The sequence below is a fragment of the Squalius cephalus genome (genome assembly GCF_949319135.1).
Source record: "Squalius cephalus genome assembly, chromosome: 1".
Classification (NCBI taxonomy): Eukaryota; Metazoa; Chordata; class Actinopteri; order Cypriniformes; family Leuciscidae; genus Squalius; species Squalius cephalus.
Genome location: NC_137122.1, coordinates 43,050,242 through 43,076,462, shown reverse-complemented (window position 1 = coordinate 43,076,462; position 26,221 = coordinate 43,050,242). Strand labels below are relative to the sequence as shown.

The following is a 26,221-nucleotide window of genomic DNA, read 5'->3' as shown; positions in this document are numbered from 1 at the left end:
TAAAAGAGTAAAAATTGTAAAACTTTGTCAGTTTAAAATAACTGTTTTTCATTTTTATATTTTAAAATGTCATTTATTTACTTTTCAGCATCATTACTTCAGTCTTCAGTGTCACATGATCCTTCAGAAATCACTCTAATATGGTGCTCAAGAAACTTCTTTTCTCAATATAATCTTTTCATTATATATTATCTTATTATTATCAATGTTGAAAACAGCTGTGCTGCTTAATATTTTATGTTGAAACCATGATTCTTTGATGAAAAAAAAAGTTCAAAAGAACAGCATTTATTTGCAATAGAATTTTTTTTTTTTTTTTTTGCAACATTGTAAATGTCTTTACTGTCACTTTTGATCAATGTAATGAATGCTTGCTGAAAAGTGAACAAATCTTTCTAAGCCCAAACTTTAGAATGGTATTACACATTAAAAATGTGAAAATATATCATCTACAGCAAGTTTGTAGATCCTCTATTCTCATCATACAAATTTGCTGGTCAAAGTTCACCCCAATTGTAACTGTTGTACACACAAAGCGTGATACTGCTGTACATGAGATTGTGTTGCTGGTCTCTGGCGTCCACATGCTTATCAGTGGAAGTCAATTTAGTGCAGCATCTAGTGTGACCGTGGCATTAGGCATTACACAACACAATTAAGTCAGTAATTGTTATTGATAAAAATGTGAAATAATCAAAAATCTTCAAAAATGCCAAGCAACACAATGCATTAATACGGAATGTGTGCATTAATATGTATGTGTGTTTATAGTAATTTTACAGCAGCTTTGAATGCAGCGTATCCAATTGGAATCTAAAGTCGAAACAATCAGTTTTATATAACGCTCCGCCAGAACCCCTGGCTGGCTATGTGTCACCATGTTAATGGAGAAATCTGCTTTAGAGAGCAATAGAGTGTCAGTAAATAAACAAGGTTGGCGTGCTCTAGCGCTGTCTCCTCGCCCACTCTTTCTCATCTCATGTCCTTCCACCTCCCTCCATCTATCTCGCGCCGGTGGAGAGGTTGAATCATGCCTTTGCTAATGACCTTCTCTGCTCTTACTGGTTTTGGCTCAAAAATAAACACGTTTCTAGCACTCGCCGTCTCTCACATTCTGCCGTGCGGATCTGGACTTGTCCATCTGAGTGTCACAGCTGCCGATCTGAACCTTAATTAGCAGCGTGAGGGGAGGGGGGCAGCTGTTTGAGAGAGACAGAGAGCTGTGGGGCGCTGATAGCCTTGTCCAGCACCTCTCCATTCTAATAAACACTTCGGTCAAACTCTGCTAATTAAAAGTGAGTTACGTAATTAAGATGGAGAGGATTGAGAGCTAGGACAAGTATAACTGTCCGTTCCTGCTCTCATCTTAAGATGATTAATCGTGTCCCAGGGTTGCTTAAGGCAAGGGTCTTCAACCGGGGGTCCGCAGCGTTATTGCAGGGGGTCCGCCAATTAATGTTTGATCATACATAATTTTTGTCAAACAATTAAAACATGGGTAAAAAGAACATTACAAAGTAAAATGCTTAGCACCCTCAAATGAAAGCGAGAGCACCCTCAGCAGATACTGTAATAATATCATATTGGAGAACACTTCAGTGCGTATTTGTGTTTGCGCTCTGAACGTCAAATGTTTCTATTTACAATGTGTTTTTGCAGCGGTGAAAAATGGAGCCAATCACAGACATTTTTGTTGATCTCTCGAACGCAATGTCCAATCAAAGTTGTTTGATTTAGTCAGAATTCACTCCGGATTTAAAATAGTGGAGTTTGTGTAGACATCTGTGTAGACACGATGTAGGAGATTAATTGTGCAGTGATAAAAATATGGCTTGTCAAAAAAGATATGCAATGTAAATACAGACAAATAGATTAATAGAAAAATATTGCATAAATCTATTAATTGCATTTCTTTTCCAATTATTTGTAATGGTACATAATCTTAAATGTCTTGCTGTACATTGCTATTCTTGTTATGGTGGAGCCGTTACATTACATCTGCACTTTACTAGAGAACCCTGACTAATTTCAATGTGAAGTTTTAGTAAACGTTAAGCTAAAGTTCAAGTAATTGTTTAATTGTCCCTCTGACAGTAAAATTAAAATGTATGAGGACTATGCAAATCCATTAAAATAATTTAAAATCTCAATTTTAACAATGAAATGTGCATACAACAATAACGTGCATAGTTCAAGTCTACTGTCTAACATAATATAACTATCATAATGTGGTTGGTTTCTATTAATATCAAAGGCTAGAAAATTATATTTTCTCTTGAAATTGCTTTTACCATTGTTTTTCCCTGGCATCCGTGATTCATCAGAATAGATCTGTGACCTATTTGTGCTACAACACATCGGATGGATGGATGGATGTTTCAGGCCTAACTCTCACACTTAATGGAAATACATGTGTCTATATGCATTTAAACACACACACATGCATTAATCTAAATATACTAACTGTATAACTGCATATACAGTTTAAGTTCGTAATAATCTACTTGACATGCCAAAATTCCCTTTCCGAGGGCTTCGTCATCTCCGCAGTGAGACAGCTATTCAATACTGCCCGTAACTAACACAATCTTTCTTTCAATTCATCACAATCGCTCAATCCTGTATTTTATCCTGTTACTTTAATCCTGTCCTTCATTTCTTCCCTAAATCCTTTTCTTCATCCATCTCCTTTTCTCTTGCCTTCATCGTGACACCTCCGACTCAACGATTCCATCCAACACGCATGTCACATCCGATCGTCCAATCAGGAGGCGACCTATTCTAAGAGGATCACCATACAGTACATCACCATTGCCATAGCAACCACATTAAATGTAACAAGGCAACTTTGTCTGTCATTAAACACTCTCTCATCTGTATCAAACTTCAAAGGCTCTCAGACACAAACACATGTAGCTGTCCTCTCATTCGTTGACAGCTCGGAAATGTACATTGTGTGAAAATGATGGTTCTTCCGGCAAATCTGTTGTCATTTGCAGCCCTTCCTCGCTCTGTGCCCTTGAACATGTGGAGCTGCAGATGAGCTCATTTAGATAACAATGTTGTCAGTATACTGACATAGTAAGCAAATAAACTTGAATGAGCATGGCTGTACTCTTTTACAGCTGTGGCCTCGGGGCCTGTTTAAAATCACATGAATGCTGAGCAACTACAGCCCATTTTACTTAAAAAGAGTATTTATGACATGTATTTAGCTAGCCTTGCAGTAGCAGCGTCTGTTGGCATAAATTCGGCTGTGGAGATGAGAGGAGCTGTTCTTGGAATGAATCCCAGCTGAGTGAAGTGGACGGTGGGCAGGTGTTAGGGAACGTTTTGACACCTTCAGGCTTACGCCTGGAGAGAGTATGTCTGGACTTGCACAAATACACTCTCAGACATTTCTCTTACACACGTGCACTAGCTTGCTGCTGCTGAGAGCCCACATCGTATATAGCGTTTCATTCAGGATGTCACAAGTGTATGTTCTGCAGGTTTTGGGGAAAAATTAGTGTGAAAACTATAGTAAAGTTCAAACAGGCACTGCATTCAAGAAACAATAAGTGGCATCACTTGTTTGCTGTTGCTTCTTTTAACCTTTGTCTTATTTATGGAAATAGTCGGAGCCGATGTCTCGTGGGCGGGGCTCCGACATGAGTTCGAGTCATGTCTCGCGGGCCTTTCCCGAACCCGTCCCCCTCTCTCTCCCACTTCACTTCCTGTCTACATTATACTCTCGGTAAAGGGAAAAACGGCAAAAATAAATCAAATAAAAAGAGTAGAAATAGTCAAATTTTGAGATATAGAGTCACAATTGAAAGATGTAAACTGAAAGATAATTGTGACAAAATTCACCAACAGAAAGTACCATGGTATTCTTTGAAGTACTTTGGAGTACCATTTAAATACCAGTAGTCTTTTAATTCCATGATTTATATCAAAGTACCATGGTATTGACACAGTAGATTTTCGTAAGGGATTGATTGCTATAAAATTGCCTTTTGTTTACTAGGCAGAAAACATCTTTTTGATAGCGTCGTCTGACATAAAGTTCAGCCTTCAGATTGGCTTACTTTCTGCCACTGAGATGCTGTTAACAAACGTTTTTTTAAATCGTCCAGTTGGCCTTTCATCAGCTCTATTGTTTGAAGCAGATACTTTTTTTCACATACTGTTTGCATTTTAGTACATCCATCTGTCCATCCATCCATTCGTCACAGTGCTCTGTTTGTTTTTTCCTGTCACTGTGGCTGTGTCTGCTATGAATGATATATGGAGTGAGTCACGACTGCGATTCGGTTGCCCTGTGGCAGCGTTTCAGAAAAAAAACAGCTTCTAACAATAACAATACGCCCATATTACTCTGTGATGTCTTTGCCCATATGTTTACAAAGCATTTTCTTGAGATTCACGTTATACTGGCTAGCAATTATTGTCTGTGTCTTTCATAAATACTATAACAAATGCTGCTTTATTGCACTTTTAGGATTGGACTTTCATGAGGATCTGCATCGAATCGGGGCAAGAGAAGGACTGAAAGGGAGGAAGTTGCAGAAGGCCATGGAGAGTTACGCTTGGAACATCACTGTGCTGAAGGTTTGTACCTTTTCTGTACATTATGGGCTGAGGGATGTACTGTATATACCACGGTCGCCTCTTCTTTACCTTATTTAGGACAAGGTATAACACTTTTGTATAGGGGATAATCATTACAGGGTTACTTATAGGTTTGCTTTCAGTGCTACTACTCGGAGTGTCTCCTGGCAGGCGGCTCAACCACAACCAATCAGGTTTCACGCTAGTCGAGACTACAATTAAATAGCTATTGTCCTGATAATCGTTGTGTACCTTACAATGTAGATTTTTCTTAAACCTGCACTCTGAAGCCTTGGAATTACAGAACATGATCATTTAGAAAATGAATATGTGTGTAGATTATGAAAGACATGACAATCAAAGTGTATAGTGCAATTATATCAATGTTTTGCCAAATATAATATTGTCCTTAATATAGGATCTCCAAATTGAAGGATCTCCATATTTTAAAATTAAATATATTTAAAATTAATTATAAAAAAAAAAATGTTTTATCAAAGAATCCAGAAAAATATATCACAATTTCCACAAAAATATTAAGCAGCATAACTGTTTTCAACACTACTTCAACTACTACCTCTACTACTACTACTAATAATAATAATAATAGTAATAATAATAATAGTTTCTTGAGCAGCAAATCAGAAAATAGTTAAATTACACTTTTGAATTGTAATAATATTTCACAATATTACTATTTTTACTGTATTTCTAAATAAAAAATGTAGCCTTAGTGAGTAACAATAGTAAATCTTTATATATATATATATATATATATATATATATATATATACAGGTGCTGGTCATATAATTAGAATATCATCAAAAAGTTGATTTATTTCAGTTATTCCATTCAAAAAGTGAAACTTGTATATTATATAGACTCATTACATGCAAAGTGAGATATTTCAAGCCTTTATTTGTTATAATTTTGATGATTATGGCTTACAGCTTGTGAAAACCACAAAATCAAAATCTCAGAAAATTAGAATATTACATGAAATCACACAGTAATTACACAGTGATACCATGGTCATTGAACCAGGTTTTGGTTCTTTTGGCAGTGTGGGCAGGTGCAAATCCTGCTGGAAAATGAAGTCAGCATCTCCATAAAGCTTGTCTGCTGAAGGAAGCATGAAGTGCTCTGGAAATGTCCTGGTAGACGGCTGCGTTGAGTGGACAGCACAGTGGACCAACACCAGCCGATGACATGGCTCCCCAAACCAACACAGACTGTGGAAACTTCACACTGGACTTCAAGCATCTTGGATTGTGTGCCTCTCCATTCTTCCTCCAGACTCTGGGACCTTGGTTTTCAAATGAGATGCAAAATTTGCTCTCATCAGAAAAGAGGACTTTGGTCCACTGTGCTTTATTAAATCCAGAGTCAACGCAGCCGTCTACCAGGACAGAGCACTTCATGCTTCCTTCATTTTCCAGCAGGATTTGCACCTGCCCACACTGCCAAAATAACCAAAACCTGGTTCAATGACCATGGTATCACTGTGTAATTACTGTGTGATTTCATGTAATATTCTCATTTTCTGAGATTTTGATTTTGTGGTTTTCACAAGCTGTAAGCCATAATCATCAAAATTATAACAAAAAAAGGCTTGAGATATCTCACTTTGCATGTAATGAGTCTATATAATATACAAGTTTCACTTTTTTAATGGAATTACTGAAATAAATCAACTTTTTGATGATATTCTAATTATATGTCCAGCACCTGTATATATATATATATATATATATATATATATATAGTGCATCTCTAAACAGCAGTCAGCTACCATATAAAACATACAGTAGTAAGAATTAGTTGGGAATTAACCAGCAATGATGCTCAAGGGCCTTTCCAGTCTTACCTATTATCTCACCAACTCTGTGATAGTTAATTTGTGCACATTGCTAACAACATCATCAGACATTTATATCTGTATTCCTGGCAACATGCTGAACCTAAAACATAAGATCTTCATAAAGTAAAAATATCCACCCCCCCCCCCCCCCCCCTTCCCTCTCTCTCTGTTTAATCACTCTTGCTCTCTCTTTATCTCTCTGCAGATGTGTTGATTTATTTATGGTGTTCATGATAAGATAAGCTTTGCTAAAGTGCCATGTTTTCTAACAGATTAATTGTGTCCATACTTATGTAAACAGATAAACCGGACACAGTGGGAACAAAGAACCGGACACAGTGGGAACAAAGATTAGATGTCACCTTTAGTGTGTGATAGTGTTAATGAAAGTGTCAAATTGCGGAACAACAATGCGGATGGGTCTCTGGTCTAGTTGTGGATTTAAGCACTAAAGAGGCCTAAAAGGGATTGAACTATGTGTATCTCACATAATCCTTCCTGTTTGTGTGTCCTAGTGTGCATGAGCTGATTTATTTACTTATTTACTGAATGTAGTTACATACATTTTTAAGCCAAACTTGAAATGTATTACTCTCCCTGCAGGGTTCATGGTGTGTGTGTGTGTGTGTATATATATATATATATATATATATATATATATATATATATATATATATATATATATATTAGTGGTGGGCCGTTATCGGCGTTAACGCGCTGCGTTAACGCGAGACTCTTATCGCGCGATAAAAAAAATATCGCCGTTAATCTATTCTCCAAGTTGGGTTGGGAGCTGGCTCAAGCTACACAAGCTATGATGACGCAATCTACCCGCGGCCGCGAGGAACACCCGGCTGCAACGCATCATATTCGTCGTCATCTTAAGTAAACACGGCTGAAAGTGAAAGCTGGTGTAAAAGATCCGTGCAACATCCATTATTTGGACTTGGTTTGTATTTAAGCCGTCCGACATAGACTGTGTGGTGTAACAGTTCGGTAAGTTAACACACGACTAATCCGTTCTACCACCTCAAATTCAAAACGAAACATATCACTGAATACCAGCGCGCGCGTATTATTCCCAATATATTTTAGTGAGTGGTGTAGCACATAATCTCTTTTTATTAAAAGCGCCCGATTTTAAGAATCGTTGTTGTGTTTCTTTTTAACTGAAAAGACATCAGTTAGACAATATTCTAATTTTAAATTTGGGGTTTCATAAGCTCCAAGCCATAATAAACATTAGACCTACTTAAGTCTCTGCAGCTAGTGTACTTAAATTTTATTTATCTGCAAAATTATGTTGTATACTTACAGTTTTGCACAATATATGTTCTCAAAACTACATACACCCTTTCAAAAAAAAAAAAAAAAAAACATTTAGCAGTTGTTTAGCAGGGTCTGTGTAACCTGTTCTGAAATGGTTTTATTATAATATCGTTATCGCAAGAGGCTGCAATGTATATCACAATATGGATTTTAGGCCCTATCGCCCATCCCTAATTGATAGCCTATAGTAGATGATAATAACATAGGCCTACCTAATGTTGCCTACGGACGGTAACAGTACAGTAGTAACCTTTTACAGTCTATGAGTAGAACAGCTTTCTCAAGCAGTTTGTGATGCATTTTGGAAACAGGAGATGAGCACCTGGTCTAATGCGCCACCTGGCTTGAGAAACCCGTTCTCAAAGACTTACTTTTATAGTCATTATTTGGGTAGCACACATACTCTGAATGCCTTCGGCAGAATTCAAATGAGCCATTTTAATCTAGATTAATCTAGATTAATTTCAAAATTAATCTAGATTAATCTAGATTAAAAAAATTAATCTATGCCCACCTCTAATATATATATATATATATATATATATATATATATATATATATATATATATTAGGGCTGTCAAAAGATTAATCGTGATTAATCACATCCAAAATAAAAGTTTGTTTTTAATAATATATGTGTGTGTACTGTGTATAATTAAATTTGTATATATAAATACACACACATGCATGTATATATTTAAGGAAAATGTGTTATTTATATATAAAAATATATAAATTTATATATAATATAAACTATATAAATATATATACAGTATATGTATGCAAATATTTCTTAAATATATACATGCATGTGTGTGTATTTATATATACAAAATAATTATACACAGTACACACACATATATTATGTAAACACAAACTTTTATTTTGGATGTGATTAATCGCGATTAATCTTTTGACAGCCCTAATATATATATATATGTATATATGCCAAGTTCTGTCATGAAACTCTAGAAGGCACAGGCTGATTGGCCCTTAACAAACTGATTTGCAGCTTTAAATAGGTGAAATAAGTTTAGCAAGGTGATTGGTTCATGTCGCATCTGCAGCCAATGAGCTTGCTGCTCAACATTTAAATGGCTGGTAACCATTCACTATAGCAGTTTGCAGCACGCTTTCAGAGTTCGTCTAAAGCCCTCCACCTTCCCCAGCTCCACCTGTATAGATCTGCTATGTGTAATTGATTATTGCTATATGTGCAGCAGCAGTGTGTTTTACATACTCACATCAGCGTAATCTGCGTATGTATTGGCAGTAGTAAGTTCCTGCACTTGCTCCGTGTAGCAGTGTAGCAGATCTATTCCGCCAAGACCAAATACATTAACATTGTCATATCCATTACCATGCTAAAATATTTTCCGAGAGTTGACATGAGTGTTTTTTTTTTTGAACAGACCCCTTTATAGTCCCCAGTTTGCCACAACAAAATAGCAAACCTAAGTGGCATTAATTGCCAAGTAAGCAGGCAGTGGCAGGTTTTTTTATGGCTTTTATGAAAATTACTTCAGATCTTAAAAAAAAAAGATTCATTTAAAATACTGTGTTATTCATTGTGCTCTTAAACCACTTCATTTAATGCTTAATTTGACCTTGTGTGACACATTTGGAGGAGTTAGACGAGTCACTACTCCAGGAAGTGACATCAAACTGTCACCCAGCACATAGAAGCGTTTCATCCAGGCTTTATAAAGTATGTACCACCTTGTCTCGCTGCAGTGCTCTTAGCCTCTCTTCTCCTCACAGCCTAAGAGTCTATATGCGTCACGCCCGTATGCATAATTCATCCGTTTTAAAATGTATAACTTATTTATGGCAAAAGACTCCTCTATCCAGGTCAAGGTGCCTCTTCAGCTCTGGGCACACATGCAGGTGTCCTTTGAGGATCCACATTGGAGCACATGCAGGAAAAGCATCCAGCCGCCTGTATTAGTCTCACCTGTCCTGTCCTGCGTATAAAAGAGTGTTACTGCAGTCTGAATGAGTAGAAACGCAGTGCAGCTGATGTTGCAGTGCTCTACTTGGGAGTTGTCATCAAATTGAGCATAGTTAATTTTGTTTTACTCTGGTTCTCTAATAGGAACGCTAGGTGACCTCATGGTGCAGTTTTCCACCATGTCCTGAAAGCTCTTCATCGGCTGGTTCATGTTTGAATCATAAATGATAACTCAAGGGAAGTCATTTTGAGAAATTAGCTTGGTTACATCTGGATTTTAACTGCTGAAATAGACAAATAAGCTTCACTCTATCATATTTTATCATTTCTTATCTAGTCATTTGACAGGGAAATCGCTAGTTTTGTCCAACGCTCAGATTTATAACGATCAAGAATCGAGGCTGGGAAGAACTGGTGTCCTTGTGAGAGAGATAGAAAGCAAATTTATGTGCGGTTGTGCATGTTTTGCTGGTGAAGGTTTGCATGGTTTGGTAATATGTCCTTGTATATTAGCATTTATTTATTATTTCCCTTCAAAATGTCTTCTCACACACATAAATACATACATACAGTACTGATTTAAGGGACACACACAGGACGAGAAGACAAACTGTCCTGATCCTTTTTCCCCTCCCTTCCCTGTCCCATCCTCTTACACCGTCTCTGTCCCCTTCATCCAGTCCTTTCTGGGACGTTTCCAGAAAGAGCGGTGATTTATTGGGAATATTCTAGCACTGCTGTTGTTTATGCAGTGCCACCGACTTTACCATCTAGTGTTAGACTGACCCCTGCAGGCTGGATACTTTCAGTGCATAAAAGGATTTTATATTCTCAGTATTTTCATCCAGCACTTCTTTCAAAAGTGTTTTTATTTTTATGTTTAAACATTAACTTTATATACATTTTCACATTTTGTTCTGGCGGGATGGGAAATGTTCTGTCTAATTTTTGTTCATCTTGTTTCTATTGCGCATGTTCACTGGCATTCTTTTCAAAACAGTTTCTTTAAAAATGAAAAAACATCTAATTCAGAACAGTTCAGTTTTTGGTCTGTTTGTCAGATTTTGCCAAATCCTCTTTTAGGGTGTTTTATTTGCAATTACAAACATGCTATGTAAACTATAATTTTTATATTTAATTAATATATGGATTTATTTTGACATTTTTATTATTTTAATTTTAACTATTTTTTTTTCAAAAATTTAAATAACTTTTAAAATTGTGTGTGTGTGTGTGTGTGTGTGTGTGTGTGTCACTGAATGGTGAGGTGCTAGTTAGCCGGCGTGACGAAGATGCTAACTTCAGTCTTTATTTACTAAAATAAATATAATAAAACAAGTGAACCAAACTTCACTCATATGTTGATGAGAACCGAAAAATGAACAGAGAACAAAGAGGAACTTAGATACACAATGATAATGAACTAAATACAGACAATTGTGCTTGTTAAATTAATGTCCATTGGAGACTAGAAAAAAGGAAACGGGTAACTGAAGAGAAACAAATTAAAAGTCCATGAAAATGAAAATAAACACAAACAGAAAGTGTGTGTGTGTTAGTGTTTTTTGTTTTTTGTTGTTTTTAAATATGTAATAAATTTTTTGTTTTAAGATTTCTTCATACTATGTTAAGATCACAGTTGATCACACCTCCTGCATGGATTTTCTTTCTTTCTGCAACTTCAGAAGTTCTCGACTTAGTGAGAACATCAGTGGTTAAACTTCTCTATTTTGTCCTGTCTTTTAGGGCCAGGCAGACCTGTTGAAGCACGCGAAAGGAGAAGCGGTAGACACTTTGCGACAGATTCAGTGTGCTGCTCACTCATGCGGCTTGGCCAAGAACGGAGCCTCCACGTCCCCTGCCTCTCCTCTACTGCCGCCCCATGCGCGGCCCCTCCACACCATCCACGAGACTGAGACGGACAGCACCACCCTGCACTGAGAGAGAGAGAGAGAGAGAGAGAGAAAGAAAACAATCTGGGGCCTCTTTAGTCCAGAGAAAGGGATCAGTAAAGGAAAGAGTCAGGTGCATTGAGTCAGTGAAGGACACACTGGAGACAGTTTAATTTTGATCAGCGCACTTTACTCTCTTCCCAGCTCCGCAATGCCTGCCGGGCTCGGGTCTTAGATTGGTACCCCCACCATATAGTCGTGTTATAAAGGATTACAGTGACCTGCACTCCTGTGACACAGCTGCTGTTGAAAATTAGCTGTGATCACCTTCTCTAGCCACGACTCCCACAAGCCCCAAATCTCACTCATTTGCACTCATTTAAAGGGATAAAATTTAAATTCTGTCATTATTTACTCTCACTCATGTTGTTCCAAACCTTTATGACCTTCTTTCTTCTGTGGAACACAAAAGAAGATATGCTGAAAATAATTGTTTTTGTGGTTTTTGTCCATACAGTGAAAGTCAATGGGATTCAAAGATGTTTTGGAGACCATTGACTTTCATTGAATGGATAAAAACAGTTGAAATATTCTTCAAAATATCATCTTTTGTGAAATTTGATGTTAGGCTGCAGTAAGTCTAAAATTGGCCAAAACCGCATGGAGGGTATCAATCTTAAACCTCCAGATTGAGCAAGATTTTTCCAAAAGTGCAAAACTACTCAGCTGAAAGAGAAGTATAGCATTTTGAGCTAACAAAGAGAACAAAGAGAGCTTCAGTAAAAATAGAGCAGAACAGAAAATAAAAAGTACATGTGAAAGGCAAAGGTTTACACCAACATAGTTTACACCTCCTCAGTTCACACTAACATGATAGAACCAACTGAAGACTCTCTCACTCCCCCTGCTGGCTTCTCTACGCATTTTTTATTCATTTTACAACTGTAAGCTCAATACACCTTGGTCCTAAAAGGTCCTTTCTCTAGGTGTCATGTGTGTGAGAGTGTGTGCGTGCATATATATATATATATATGTATATATATATGTATGTGTGATGCGTATGTGAAGTATTTTGAATAGGGAAAAGTGTGTATATCGTTTTTAAACTGGAAACTGGACACGTCCAATTGAGATAGGCTCTACTGGTAAGATTAGAAACTCTGGGAAAATACAGATCTCAGTTGTTGAGAAAAGCTCCACTGATGATCAGAAAAGCAAATAAATATTTCAATAAATGAAGAATTTATCATTTTAAGTCAAAGTAAAGACACTTGACCATCTCGTTAAGAACACATCACACCCTGTTCATGAATATTGTAATTACTGCTGTTAATATTGTGGGTAGGTGTTAATTAAAATTGAGGTTATTTTATAATTGTGTAAACTAGTGTCATTCTGTACCAGTTTTCATTGGTGGCAACCTCACTGGAACAGGAAGTGTCAATGTTTGGGAGATATAGTTTGGGTCAAAGAATTTGGGTGTTTACTGTCACATTAATGTCAAATAACATCTTACTGAGATGATGTCTGTCGTTTATAAAGCCCACATGACAACAGAAATGTCTCCAGGTCATTTTTTTTATACTTGTGTTGCATTACATTTTCAGAATATCAAAGGACATCAATCCTTTGGAGTTGGTAAGATTTTTATTTTCTCCCTTATGCTCACCAAGGCTGCATTTATTTGATCAAAAATACGATACGTATAGTAATATTGTGAAATAATATTACAGTTTACATTTTTTATTTGAATATATTTTAAAATGTAACTTATTGTGATTACAAAGCTGAATTTTCAGCAATCTTCAGTGTCACATGATCCTTCAGAAATCAATCAGTTCTTATTATTATGAATGTTGAAAACAGTTCTGCTTCTTTGGCTTAATATTTTTGAGGAAACTGATATATTTTCATGTTCTTAGCCCCCCCCCCCCCCCCCATCATTATTAGTGGTTGATGATACTGATTATTAATAATAATTTGTATTGTTAATATTATCATTCATTGATTTGTATATATTTTCTAAATATATCTTGTCTTCTTTCGTTTTTTTTTTTTTTTTTTTTTTTGTAAAATGTAAAATCCAAATAAAAATACTAAAAAAAAATTTGAAATAGAAATCTTTTTTCTAACATTATGTCTTTACTGTCACTTTAGATCAATGTAATACCTTTCTTTAAAAAAAAAAAAAAAAAATCTAACTGACCCTGAACTTTTGAACATTAGAGTAGATGACAGAAGATCATAAATGTCGTGGACTGACTGTGCATTCATAAAAATAATTTTGTCAGTGCGTCTCCTGGGAATCAAACTTTGGAACATGACGTTGGAACAAACCATTCATATACAGACATTTGCAACTAAGATGATATTTGTGGCATCAATTTTGAATTCCTTCATGTTTGCATTTCTCTACACATTTCTTTATAATTAACCGTCTGAAAGACTCCAGAGTATGTCTGGGTTCTCTTGTAGTGTCTTATGACTTCATCCAAAGACATCCATTTACATGTTAATGTTAATGCCATTATTCATGCAATCCACAACACATAAATAAATGGACCTTCCTCTGTGGTGTAATGCAGGCCAGGGGTACGGTATGTGTTCAGAGTAACGTTCATCATTAACTGACCTCTCTCTGACCTTCTGCTTCACACAAAGGCATCCTGCCATCCATATTTCCCTTTATTCGTTAGTGACGCTGCTGCTCATTTGTTCCATTCAGCCTTTTGTTACTGTATCAGGACCCTCTACATTTGCAGCTAATTAAGTCAAGGCCTTGTCACACTCATTCTGATGGCATTTGCTAATGAAGCTTGTCTGCCCCTCTAAAAAGCTTTATGTACAATTACTTGGATACAGGCAATCCTGGTTACACGCTAATGACAAAGACACAAACAACCTTAACAATTCTTTATTGTATCATATAATCCAGCTTCAAATGAGAAACATGACATTGAAGAAATAAAGGGGGTAATTTCAGCTGGGTATTTTGTCAGTATCATTTGTGCCTATAATTAACTTCAGAGGCTGGAGCAGTGGGTGGCACGTCTGTATAAAAACACTGGTCCCGTCTCAGAGAGTTAAAGGATCATCGACTTTAAACATCAAGTCCATCAGATACATGACATTTGTCTACAACAAGACCGGGGCAGCAGCAAGACTCATGGACTGCACAGCCAAGGTAAGAGTTCATACAATATTTCAGCAATTTAAACTGAAGGCTCCCATTTTAAGGTTTACATCTGGGGATAAAACTGTTTAATTGGCAATGACATTCATGCTGATCATAAAGTGTCATTGACACCAATGGGTGTCAAAAATTAGCGTCAATTCATCCTTCGCAGGGAGTTTGATTGACATGCGATCTGAGTCTGACCAATCAAAATCCACAATTTTTGTCCGACAAAGCAGTCGGGAGAGTATGGAAGCTTGTTTCCGCCACTGAATAATAAATAAATAATAATAATTGCGACTTTTTAATCTCACAATTCTGACTTTTTTTTCTCACAATTGCGATATATCACGTCAGAAATGTTACTTTTTTTCTCAGAATTGCGAGATATGAAGTCAGAATTGTGAGAAATAAAGTCGCAATTGCGAGATATAAAGTCGCATTTGCAGGATATAAAGTCGCAATTCTGATAAATAAACTCGCAATAGCGAGATATAAAGTCGCAATTCTGAGAAATAAAGTCGCAATTGGGAGATATAAAGTCAGAATTGCACGATATAAAGTCGCAATTGTGTTATAAAGTCAGAATTGTGAGATATAGGCCTAAACTATTCTGAGTTAAAAAAAAAAAAAAGTCGGTCTTTTTTTCCCTTAGAATTGGTCTTTATATCTCACAATTGTGAGTTTATATCTCACAATTCTGAGAAAAGATGTCATAATTGCGAGATATAAACTCAGAATTTCGTGTTATTAAGTCAGAATTGCGTGATATAAAGTCCCAATTGCTAGAAAAAAAGTCAGAATTCTGACTTTATATCGCGCAAATGCGACTTTATTTCACGCAATTCTGACTAGGCCTATATCTCGCAATTCTGAGAAATAAAGTCAGAATTGCGAGATGTAAACTCGCAATTGTGAGATAAAAAGACGCAATTATCTTTTAAAATGTTTTATTTTGTGGCGGAAACAAGCTTCCATAAGTTAGTAGATTAACGTCGGTGGATTTGAACTTGGCTTTAACTGAGGCAATCTAGTCACGACACATTAAAGAGCCACAAAACGGTAGGCCTTTTTATTGTTTAATTTTCTTTGACTGACCAAATTTGAAAGTTGAGACTTTGTTTCATATTAAATATTACCTGCTCGGTCCTGTCTGTCAGCGCGTTGTCAGTGTCCGAAAGTTTAAAAATAAAACTAATTCAAAATCAAAATATGAATAAAACTAAATACAAAATTAAAATAACAGCTCCAGGTCTCCGCAACAGTCACGTAACTGAAAACTATGAAAGCCGTGTGACCGCATACAGCGCAGTCTCTTTAGTCTTGTCGCGCTTGAATGAAAAAAAACAGCTGTTTTTCGATCGAAGTTTTAAATGACCGACAGAAATAATAAGTTTGATCAAAGACAGTGGAAACTATAAGCTCAATTTAACAACACAAGCACCCTATTAAATATATTGTAATTATTATTATAAATATAATGTATAAATGTATTTGTATAACATTACCTCGAATGTGTTCGAATATTTCCCCAGTATCAGCACTGAGACTTTTCACTGTTTGTATCACTCCGCTTGTCTGTGTTTACGCAACTTGCATCATTAAGCCAGAAAGTGGCGACAAGTGACTGTCTTTATGAGTGAGCAATTGAACCATTGATTAAATGAACAGATTAGTCCAAAAGCAAAAACATTGATTAATTTTGGAAAGAAAAAGTAGCTGAAACTGATATTTGATGCTCATAATAATTGCTTATATGCCTCTGGACACAGAAGGATTGCATTGGTGTTTGTTTGAAATGTAACATCTATGCAAAATAATCCTTGAATCATTTCTTATTTAAAGGCCATTCCCGTTTCGAATATGTGATTGTGTATTGTCAACAATAAGCATAAACATTCTGCATTTCCATTTTGTAGTGTGGATCATTCATTGCGACATTTAAACTGATTCTCATGTTTAAAAATATCTGATAAAATACTTTATGCTACTGCCCACTGACATGCTTTTAAAGCTACTGTTGTCCATTTTTTTGGCCTTCAAAACACCTTAAAATGCACATGTCGAGATCAGGAAAATCTATATTTTCTCGAGGGGGCATGCCCCCGAACCCCCCTAGCAAGATCATTTTTGGGACCTCTGTATTTATAAAACCCTGCGTACGGCTTTGCACCCAGTAAAGACAGTGATGCAGTGATCCCTTCAATAGTTGTCCAATTTTCATGTGTGGATGGACTAAGGAATAGTCACTCAAAATTCATAATTATTTAATATTAATAAATAATTAAAAGCCAGTATTAATTGCAAAAACTGCTCCTGTTCTGAATATTAATTTCATAATGATCCTTTATCTGTGAAGTTAAGCAGCAAAAGTTAAGTGATAATGTGTAAATATAGGCTACTGGCCCATTTTGGGGTGAACTAATATCCAAGACGTTCATCCTTTGCTGCAGGACGCTTAAAAAAAAATATTGGGGGCATAAATTAAGAGAATACCCACTTCTCCAGGCACCACTACATCACATAGGCTATATGTGTGTGTTATTTACTTTTATGTCTAAAAAATGTCTATTTTTATCAGGACATTGAAAATAATGAACTAAAGAAAATCATTTTCAATAAAAACAAACAAACAAATACAGTTGCAATAGCCGATTGAAAATAGCCTATTGAAAATAAAAACCATTTTATTGCTGGTTGGTCTTTTATATGGTTTTATTTTAGTGTTGTAAAGATTTTTTTTTTTTTCATGTATAGGCTACCAACTGAGTAATTGGGTGGAAAACAAAATAATAAACTTCCGTAACAATCAGATAAAGAAACACAAGAAATAGAAACCAGTTGCATTGTTTTATGAACCCATTGTAGCTGATTGGTATTATTTTATTTTAATTCAGAGTGGTAAAGGGTTTCTATTTTTTGTCAGCAACAAACTCAGCAATGGTATAAAAACACAATTAAATCATTTTCAATAATAAAAATCAGATACAAGTTACCATACAAAATCATTTGCATTTGTGATTTGAATGTTATTATCTACAACGTCTTCAAAGGTATGATATAATATTCAGCATTTACTGAATGTGTCCTCTCTTTACACAGAGAGTTCAACTGCTCCTCTTCATGGCGCTGGTGGCGCACGTGGCACGAGACGCTGAGGGCGTGGCCTCCTGCTGCACGAGCTCTTCGAGGTCCTGCAAATTTTACGAGCTGCTGTGCCGCGCGGGAAGCCGAAACGATACTTCCATCGCCAGGCATTTCGGTCGCTTTAATAACGACGCTGCTGTCGGAATTCTAACACTTGGCAAACGTAAAGTGGACGAGAGACGCGTCGAATACCGCCTGCAACAACTCCTGCACGGCTCACGGAATCAAGCCGCGGGAATCCTGACTATGGGAAAGAGGTTCGAGGACGGTGGACACCTGCCGCTCGTGCACGCGGGAGGGACCGAGAGCGCGCCCGTGAGACTCGGACTGGAGCGTCCGATGAAATATCTGAGACCAGAAGATTTGGACGCTTATGAAACACGATGACACTTGTCGCTTTTAAAAGCCACAGTAAAGCTGTTCATTCGTGGCGTCAGTTGCCAATACGGAAGGCTTCTTAATGTTTTTTTTTTTTTTTTTAAATAGCGTTTTTGATTTAAGTAAAAAAAATGTTTGTGGTTAACATTAGCTACTTGAAGAGACTTTAACATTTTTTCGAACATAAATCGCATGTGTGCTGTGTGTTTTATAAAAAGTTGGACTTATTTTTTTTACGTAAATAAAAAATTCATTAAATTAAAAAAAAAAACATTAAAACTCAATTCTCTTTTGGCTTTCTCAAAAATGCAAAATCCTTTGCTTCCCATAGTGAACAGTAGGCCTACCGGTCTCAGTGGGATATGTGAAATGTTCTCATTAATAAAACACAACTAAATTTAATAGATGTTAATGATGCTCATTTTATAATAGTCGGTCAGGGCAGAAGCATTATCTTGTTTTATAAAGATGATTTGTTGAATTTCAGTAATGTTGTGTAGTATGTTTTGTGGTCAGCAGATGGCAGGCGATGTAAATATTGTAAAATATCACCACAATAAAGTTGAGAAAACATTTCTGGTCGAGAAATATATTAAAAACTCACAAAGGGGTGAGGGTGTAACTCTTCCACGACATATCTGTATTTAAAATATAAGGCCTATGTGATATTTAATGGTTCATGAAATACACAAACGTGACAACTTGCCCCAGTATCAATGTGACAGCTTGCCTCATCCTGACACTTAGGAGATAATTAGTGCTTTTCATAAAGACCCATGCTTTATCCCTCCACCCCACTGCCTGTGAAAACAACACATTTCCAGATAGTTCCTGCAGCCCTGCCAGTAAGTTTATCCTTTCAAATAGAAATGCCTGTGTGTGTTGTGGGAGATGTTGCTTTTGTCTGGTAATATATGTAAATATCTGCTCAGCACAGATGGCTGTTCTGCTTTCCCTTTCGCACCACCTCTCTTTCTCTGCACCTAATTCTTGTGTTTCTAATAATGTCACTGTCCCTTTAAACCCACTTCAGCCCTTAAAGTGTCTTTATTTGTGGTTTTAAGACTCCGTACTGCTCCCATTACAGCCTCTATAACTGTCGCTCAGTCACTGGAGAGATCTGCTTGTGCCACATTAATTTGGTTATATGCAAAAGATTTTTCTGCAGGCTTTCAGGCAGATTATTGTCTCGCAAACAAATATAAAATTACATCCACACAGCAACAATCAGTGCTAAGGTAAATTTAATTATTATTAATTTGTAATCAATTTACTATAAAAATGTGTATGTATATATATATATATATATATATATATATATATATATATATATATATAAAATTAAGTTTCTATATCTGAGAATGTTTGAAATATATATACAGTATATAGAAATAATATGTTTACATACACATATATTCCAATCATTTTCAGATAAAGAAAAATAATAATAAATTTTTATTTTTATTCATTTAATTTTCACAAACCATTTTCACTGTGATCTACTTGAGCCATTTTCATTGTTGCTCTTTGTGCTTCTTCCTTTTGAAAGAGAGTGGGAGCGAGAGAGAGAAAGAGGGAGGGACAGAAGAGTAGAGAGATAGCAGTGAGTGGAAGAGAGATGCAGTAGAGATTGTGCACCTGCCTCAGAGAGGACACCACTGATGAAAAGAAGGGAAGGGTGAAAAGAATCATCCTACCTCATAGGACAACCTAAGAAACCAACGAAAAAAAAAGGAATTCAAAGAAATAGTGAGTTGTGAACAAGCTGTGTGAAGACTGAAGTGAGGCACTGAAGAGACAGAGATTGAATGCAAGCAACAAGGAAAGAGGTGAAGTCCATGTTTTGAGCTGCTTTTGAGAGAAGAAGACTCTTTCATTGAAGAGAGCGTGCAGAACAGCTGTACCAAACTGATGGGCTGTAGAAAGTGAGCACAATATCCCCACGAACTTAACCATCCGGACATAGACTGCTGGACATCAAGAATGCATCCTACCATGAGCTTAGTGTAGCTTCTGAGCGCTCCTAAACATGAAGTGCAGAGACATGGAGGATTGAAGTGAAACTGCTGCTGCTGCTGCTGCTGAACTCAGACGTCCTTAACAAGCGTTGTATGAGCCAGACACCAACACAGTTTGAACCTCGGACAAAATCACCTCACCTCGCTCCCCTCTACTTTCTCTCGCTCTCGCTTTTCTTTCTTGTTCTGTATGCGATGAAGATCTGAGGATTTGTCATCATGCCAGTGATGAAAGGGCTCCTGGCCCCTCAGAACACCTTTCTTGACACCATCGCCAAGCGCTTTGATGGCACACGTGAGTAATTCTGCTTTTCTCTGAGCTTTCACGCTCTTTCTCTGCAGAAATGTGTAAAAGAGCCTGAAAGGCATTTGAAGACGTGTTATTTTAGTATTATTGAAAAAGGGGTACAGTAGGAGTCCATTTCTGTCCCCCAAGGTACAATCTACACTAACGTACCCCATAAGGCTTATTATTGGACCTCAAGGTACATATATGTACCGTTTTGAGGGTCAAAAAGCATTAAAAGGTACATATGTACCGTTTCTTTAAAGGCTAAGGTACAATATTGTACCCTTGAGGGTACAGCCCCAGTGACAAGCCATTGTATCCCTAAAGGTACAATTATGTACTTTATTTTCTGAGAGTGTATTATTAGAGTATTCATATTTTGAATTAGCTTTTCTTTTAAAATTTTCAGTTTTAGTTTAAGTTTTAGTAATTGAATGTGCTTTTGTCATTATTGTTAGTTCGGTTTCTTTTTAAATAGTTCCATTTATCTTTAATGTATATTTATTTCTGTTTTAGTTTTAGTCATTTTATTACTTCCACTTATTTCATTCAGTTAGTTGCCAAAGCAACACTTCAAGCTTAAGATTACATCTTCCATCTTTATTTTATATTAATTCAACTTTATTTCGATTACCTTCTGCGAAGGCTAGACTACATTTTAGATAAAACATTTTTATTCATGAAATATTTTTCATAATGTTATAATTATGAACAATATTATATTTATGCAGAATACAGAATGTTTTTTCTGGGCAGACTCAGTTTGTACCTTCGTTCAGAGAAAGCTGTTGGAGTCCTGTGTCCATAAGATCATCTTTATGCTTAGATTAAAAAACTATGGTTATCATAAGAATTATAATGTTTACTATATGTTAATTCACCATCAGTTCCACTTCATGAAGCAGGCAGAAATGTTGCCATTCTTAATGGTTGAATGTCTTATTTTTGTGTCAGTAGGTCAGATGAGGAATTGTATTCGGTATTGTTCTGGAGTCGTGATCTTTTGCAGTGTGCATAAATCATGGCTGAGCTGTTTGAATTTGTTTGTGTGTGTACATTTGAGAGAAGAACTACTCGGAAAAAAAACCCTGAAGTGTTATTCATTGCATGAACGACCACTCAATGTTCAGTAGTGTGGGAGTTATGCTCTACAGTTCTGTGCAAATACAAGCGAATAAATGATGGAGGCCAGTAGATGATGGGATAATTTTGTATAAGTGGTCCTCACTCCCTCTCTACCTGCCATCATGTCTTTTGAGAGAACTCAAAGCGTACTAAAGCCATGAAGGTGAGCATGACTAAACCGCAAACGTGCGATACAGTGTGCTGAAGTGTTGAACTTGCCTTATCCGCTCGCAACTGACAGACACAATGGTATTAGTCAGTGTTGACTGATCCGTCAATACATGACTGTATGAGATGCATTGACTTACACCATCAATGAGTTCATTCACCTCATGTAGGTTAAGGCCCGTTGACTTCAAGAACGATAACTATAGCAATAACTATTTTAGCATACACACCAATGGACGATAACATTCTGTTTAAGTGTGAGCTGCAGTCATGACGTATACCACTTTTAAGTTCTCAAGCTCTTTAAAGCCAAGTGGATGTATCGTTCATCTGCTGGAAAAAGGGAAAAAAACATTCAGAAAGTGATTCAACATCATTCCAGCGATATCAGTTCTCTGTTATAATTGTAGTGTGGGTTTCCCTATTCCCAACAGAATTAAAACTTTATTGTTATAATTATCATTCTTGGTGTGAACAGCCCTTTAGTCAATGCTTTGTTCACTGCACCCACTGCACTCATTTTTCAAATCCAGTCCAATCTCACTGTTCAAACTGAAAAGCATCCAATTTCAAAACGCTTTGAATGATTTGTAAGACTTGTTTCAGTTTTTACTGTTCACACTACAGACAACTTAATGGATTTGAAACAAATTTGAATTGGATTCACTCTGAAATGTTAAACTGGCTCATTACATGATCGTCATCGGTTTCACTCTTGGTGTGAACACACCATTAGTCCGTGTCTCGTTTTGCTTTTTCACATCAAGTTCTGGTCTGAAAAGAGACATTTTACCATATGATTGACTTGTAATTTACGATTTCTGGGTACAGTTTTCCATTTCAAACAGTCACTAAGCATATTCTGGTCTAATAAGAGCTCGCACCATCTTTAACCTGGCCGAATATCAGATACATTGAAGCATCTGGTGTCAGTCTTCTTGGTTAGACAGTAAGGAGTCTCTTAATGAGCTCTCAGGAGAATTCACCAATAGCCTTTCACCTTCTCAGCACTTCTATGCATGAGGCTATTAAAACAAGAAAAATGACAAACCAATAACAGGATCAACACAACAAGCAGAAATATTGATATTGTCAAATTAACTAAAACATGCAAAAGACTTTCTTGTCCTCTCCTCCTTAGCTGATGCTTTTTTGTGCACAGGGATGTTCTGGGGGACGCTGAGGAACAATGTCTCTGTGTGATCCTCTTTAAAAAAGCAATGTCCTTAACTCACTCTACAGCCAATCATATAAATCATATGAATCATTCCCGCTGCCGTTCCCAAGGACAGATTTTCACACTATGAAATGTCACGCTGGCCATTTGCTCTCTCTTACTTTTTAGAACAACCTCCTGCTATCGTGTCACACTCGTCCTAAACAACACTGGCTGTCTAAATTCAGTGTCAGTATGTGCATGCGTGAGTGAAAGACGTGACGTTGAATATGTGTATGCTTCTCTCTCTTTCTCCTTCATAATCACTTAAATCACTTTTAATTAGCTGCGGCCGACTAAAGATCTGGAGAGGCTTATTAGAACAGAGATGTGCTTGACAAGGCCTTAATGTTGATGTTGTGTTTTTCAGCCTGTTCTTCGTTTAACCCTCTGGTGCTCCTCATTTGGTAGTCACACTTGTTATCTTTTACTGGACACCTGAAAATTAACCAGGTGAACCCACCCCTTGTAAAACAAATGTAATATATTTTTGTTCAATAATATTTTTTCTTTTGTATTTTTAGAAGATTTGATGGTACTAATTAATATTCATGCAATAATTATGGTTAATTTCTGCCATTGAAAATAATAAAAAAAAAATCGTTTTTTAAAATATTTTTTCAATTAATGCAGTATTTTAGATTAATATAGAGACTAGGGGACCTATCTTGCACCCAGCACAATTGACTTTGTACACAGACGCATGTATCATTCCTATTTTGCACCCGTGCACAGCGGACTTTTCCCTCCACAGACGCACGTCGGTAAATTAGGAAATGAACTTGCGCTCCCGGGGGCGGTTCAGCGAAAAGAGGAGGCGTGTTCCGGCGCAAACGTTCCCTGGTGCTATTTTGCAGGTTTAGAAAACAATTCCGCCACTGAACAGGAAAAACCTAGTCTAAAGTCAGGGGCGCGTTGCGCATGTTATTCATATGCTATTTTAAGGGCGCATGCTTGGCCATAATCAATGTAGCGTGTGCACAACGCGCATACACTTTGCTTATCTCATCTACACACAGACGCAGCAGTTCTCATTTTTAGAAAACCATACATTATTACAAGGAAAAATATTAACACACGAGGGAAATCATTGTTGTGTCCATGAAGATGTGAAAAAATAGGCATAAATCTAGCTTACACTTTTACCCAAATTTTTATACGCCTGTTTAACCGAAGCTAATTTGGGTGGGTTTCTCCCATCCCCATACAATGTCACTTCTCTGTGTTTTACGGCCCTGACGAGAACGTCGGTCTCCTCGGCTGTGAACCGCTCCTAGCGTGCGCCTGGCAAATCCGACGTTATAATAGCAATCTGCCATGGAACAAGCGTGCCTGCTCTTAAAGGGAATGTGAGATGTCGACTCTGATCCGACCACACCTATGAATAATGAAGCTACTTCAGACCAACCCATTTTAGATTTGCGTCGGGCGCAAGAGTCATTTATCCCGCCGGTATAATAGCAACAGCGCCTAAGACCCGCCCACAAAGTTACTTGCGTTTTGCGCTTGATACTTGCGTTTCAGATCGTTAAAATAGGGCCCTAGGCCTTTTTAATCCAAGTTTTGAAGTCAGATTAGCGCCATCTGTTGAGAGAAAATAAAATAAAACATGTCATTTCATGGTGTTACCACAAGATGCCTGTATAGCTCTCTATAGAGAGGCTTGTGAATTCTCTAGTAGTTTTTGGACAAAATTACTTACTTTTAAGATGTGGATTTGAATGTATTTTTTTAGAAATTCTCAAATAATACTTTTTGTCAAGGTTTATAAAAAATTGTTTAATTTTGATTTGAAGTATACACATTTTTGCATCATTATTATACAGTCAAACCTGAATACAGATAAAGCATTTTGTTACACGTAACATTAAAAATCAATAAAAAATGTACAAAAATAAACAGTAATGCTTTATCACAGCTTAATCCATCTGGATCTGATCTCATTTCAACCTCTTATTTCAGTCTTCTGACTCAACTGAGCTGTATGGTAATAGCCCTACCAGTTCATTTGTGTTTATAATTGTGAGTGTGTGTGTGTGTGTGTGTGTGTGTATGTGTGTGTGTGTGTGTGTGTGTGTGTGTGTGTGTGTGTGTGTGTGTGTGTGTGTGTGTGTGTGTATGTGTGTATGTGTGTGTGTGTGTGTGTGGGTGGGTGGGTGGGTGGTTCTGTTTTGCACTATTGATGTTTTAGAGTTTCACCCCTTCATTGCTGAGCACCTTTTTACTGCATCGTGGCCGATTTGTAGAGAATTTTTGTGTTTTTGTCGATTTCCCATTCATTTCCTATGGTCGGTCATTTTTGACCGAAGAGCACAAGTGTGACTATTTTTTTACGACCACTTAGCCTGCTCGAATCATGCCCTCAATTTTTTTCTGTGTTCACAGTCCAAATGCCATAAAAGTTGATTTGTGATTTAAAAAAAAATCAAAACAGAATGTTTTCAAAAGTGACCGAAGAGCACCAGAGGGTTGTATTTATCATGTATTATTGTCTATATCATAAAGTAGCCTGGATGTTGGGGTTTTGCAGTAATGAATATTTTTCAGCCTTTCACTTAGACCTGAATACTGTCAAGTTAAAATGAAAGAAAGTTTGCTAATGTTATGCATATAGCAAAATATTAATAATTTGATAAAGGTGTTCTGCAAAACTTTAAGCATGTTTTGCATGAAGGCACATGTGATGCATGCAACGGTTTGTTTAATTTTTCAGAAATATACACTACACAGTACCAGATTTATTTATGTTTTAAAATGTAAATGTAAGTATTCCTGTGATGGTAAAGCTGAATTTTCAGAATCATTACTCCAGTCTTCAGTGTCACGTGATCCTTCAGAATTCATTCTTATATGCTGCTTTGCTGCTCAAGAAACCTTTCTTATTATTATCATCAGTGTTGAAAACACTTTTGTGGACACTATGATAATTTTTTTCAGGATTATTTTTTTTTCTTTTTCAAAACAGAAGGTTCAAAACATTTGCAATATTTGACAGACATCTTTTGTAACATTATACGTTACTGAAACTTTTGATGCTGAGTAAAAGTATTCATTTCTTTAAAAATAAATAAACTTAAC

The 26,221-nt window shown here is 36.6% G+C and overlaps 3 protein-coding genes across 3 annotated transcripts in view; all 3 read left to right on the top strand.

The window, feature by feature from the left end:
* Positions 1 to 12,500, top strand: part of LOC307165641 (inactive phospholipase C-like protein 2) — a 72,483-nt gene extending 59,983 nt beyond the window's left edge. Inside the window, exons 5-6 of the mRNA XM_079883485.1 lie at positions 4,484 to 4,593; positions 11,482 to 12,500. Coding sequence (XP_079739611.1) covers positions 4,484 to 4,593; positions 11,482 to 11,676 — 305 coding nt within the window. The 3' untranslated portion in view covers positions 11,677 to 12,500. The remainder of the gene's footprint in view (positions 1 to 4,483; positions 4,594 to 11,481) is intronic.
* A 2,226-nt stretch (positions 12,501 to 14,726) lies between these two features.
* hcrt (hypocretin (orexin) neuropeptide precursor) lies at positions 14,727 to 18,406 on the top strand. The gene is made up of 2 exons (XM_079886714.1): positions 14,727 to 14,811; positions 17,905 to 18,406. The coding sequence occupies exons 1-2, from the start codon at positions 14,752 to 14,754 to the stop codon at positions 18,334 to 18,336; spliced, it is 492 nt and encodes a 163-aa protein (XP_079742840.1). The 5' UTR covers positions 14,727 to 14,751; the 3' UTR covers positions 18,337 to 18,406.
* A 636-nt stretch (positions 18,407 to 19,042) lies between these two features.
* The window catches only part of kcnh4a (potassium voltage-gated channel, subfamily H (eag-related), member 4a), a 40,276-nt gene continuing 33,097 nt past the window's right edge, over positions 19,043 to 26,221 (top strand). Inside the window, exons 1-2 of the mRNA XM_079874957.1 lie at positions 19,043 to 19,172; positions 19,879 to 20,640. Coding sequence (XP_079731083.1) covers positions 20,565 to 20,640 — 76 coding nt within the window. The 5' untranslated portion in view covers positions 19,043 to 19,172; positions 19,879 to 20,564. The remainder of the gene's footprint in view (positions 19,173 to 19,878; positions 20,641 to 26,221) is intronic.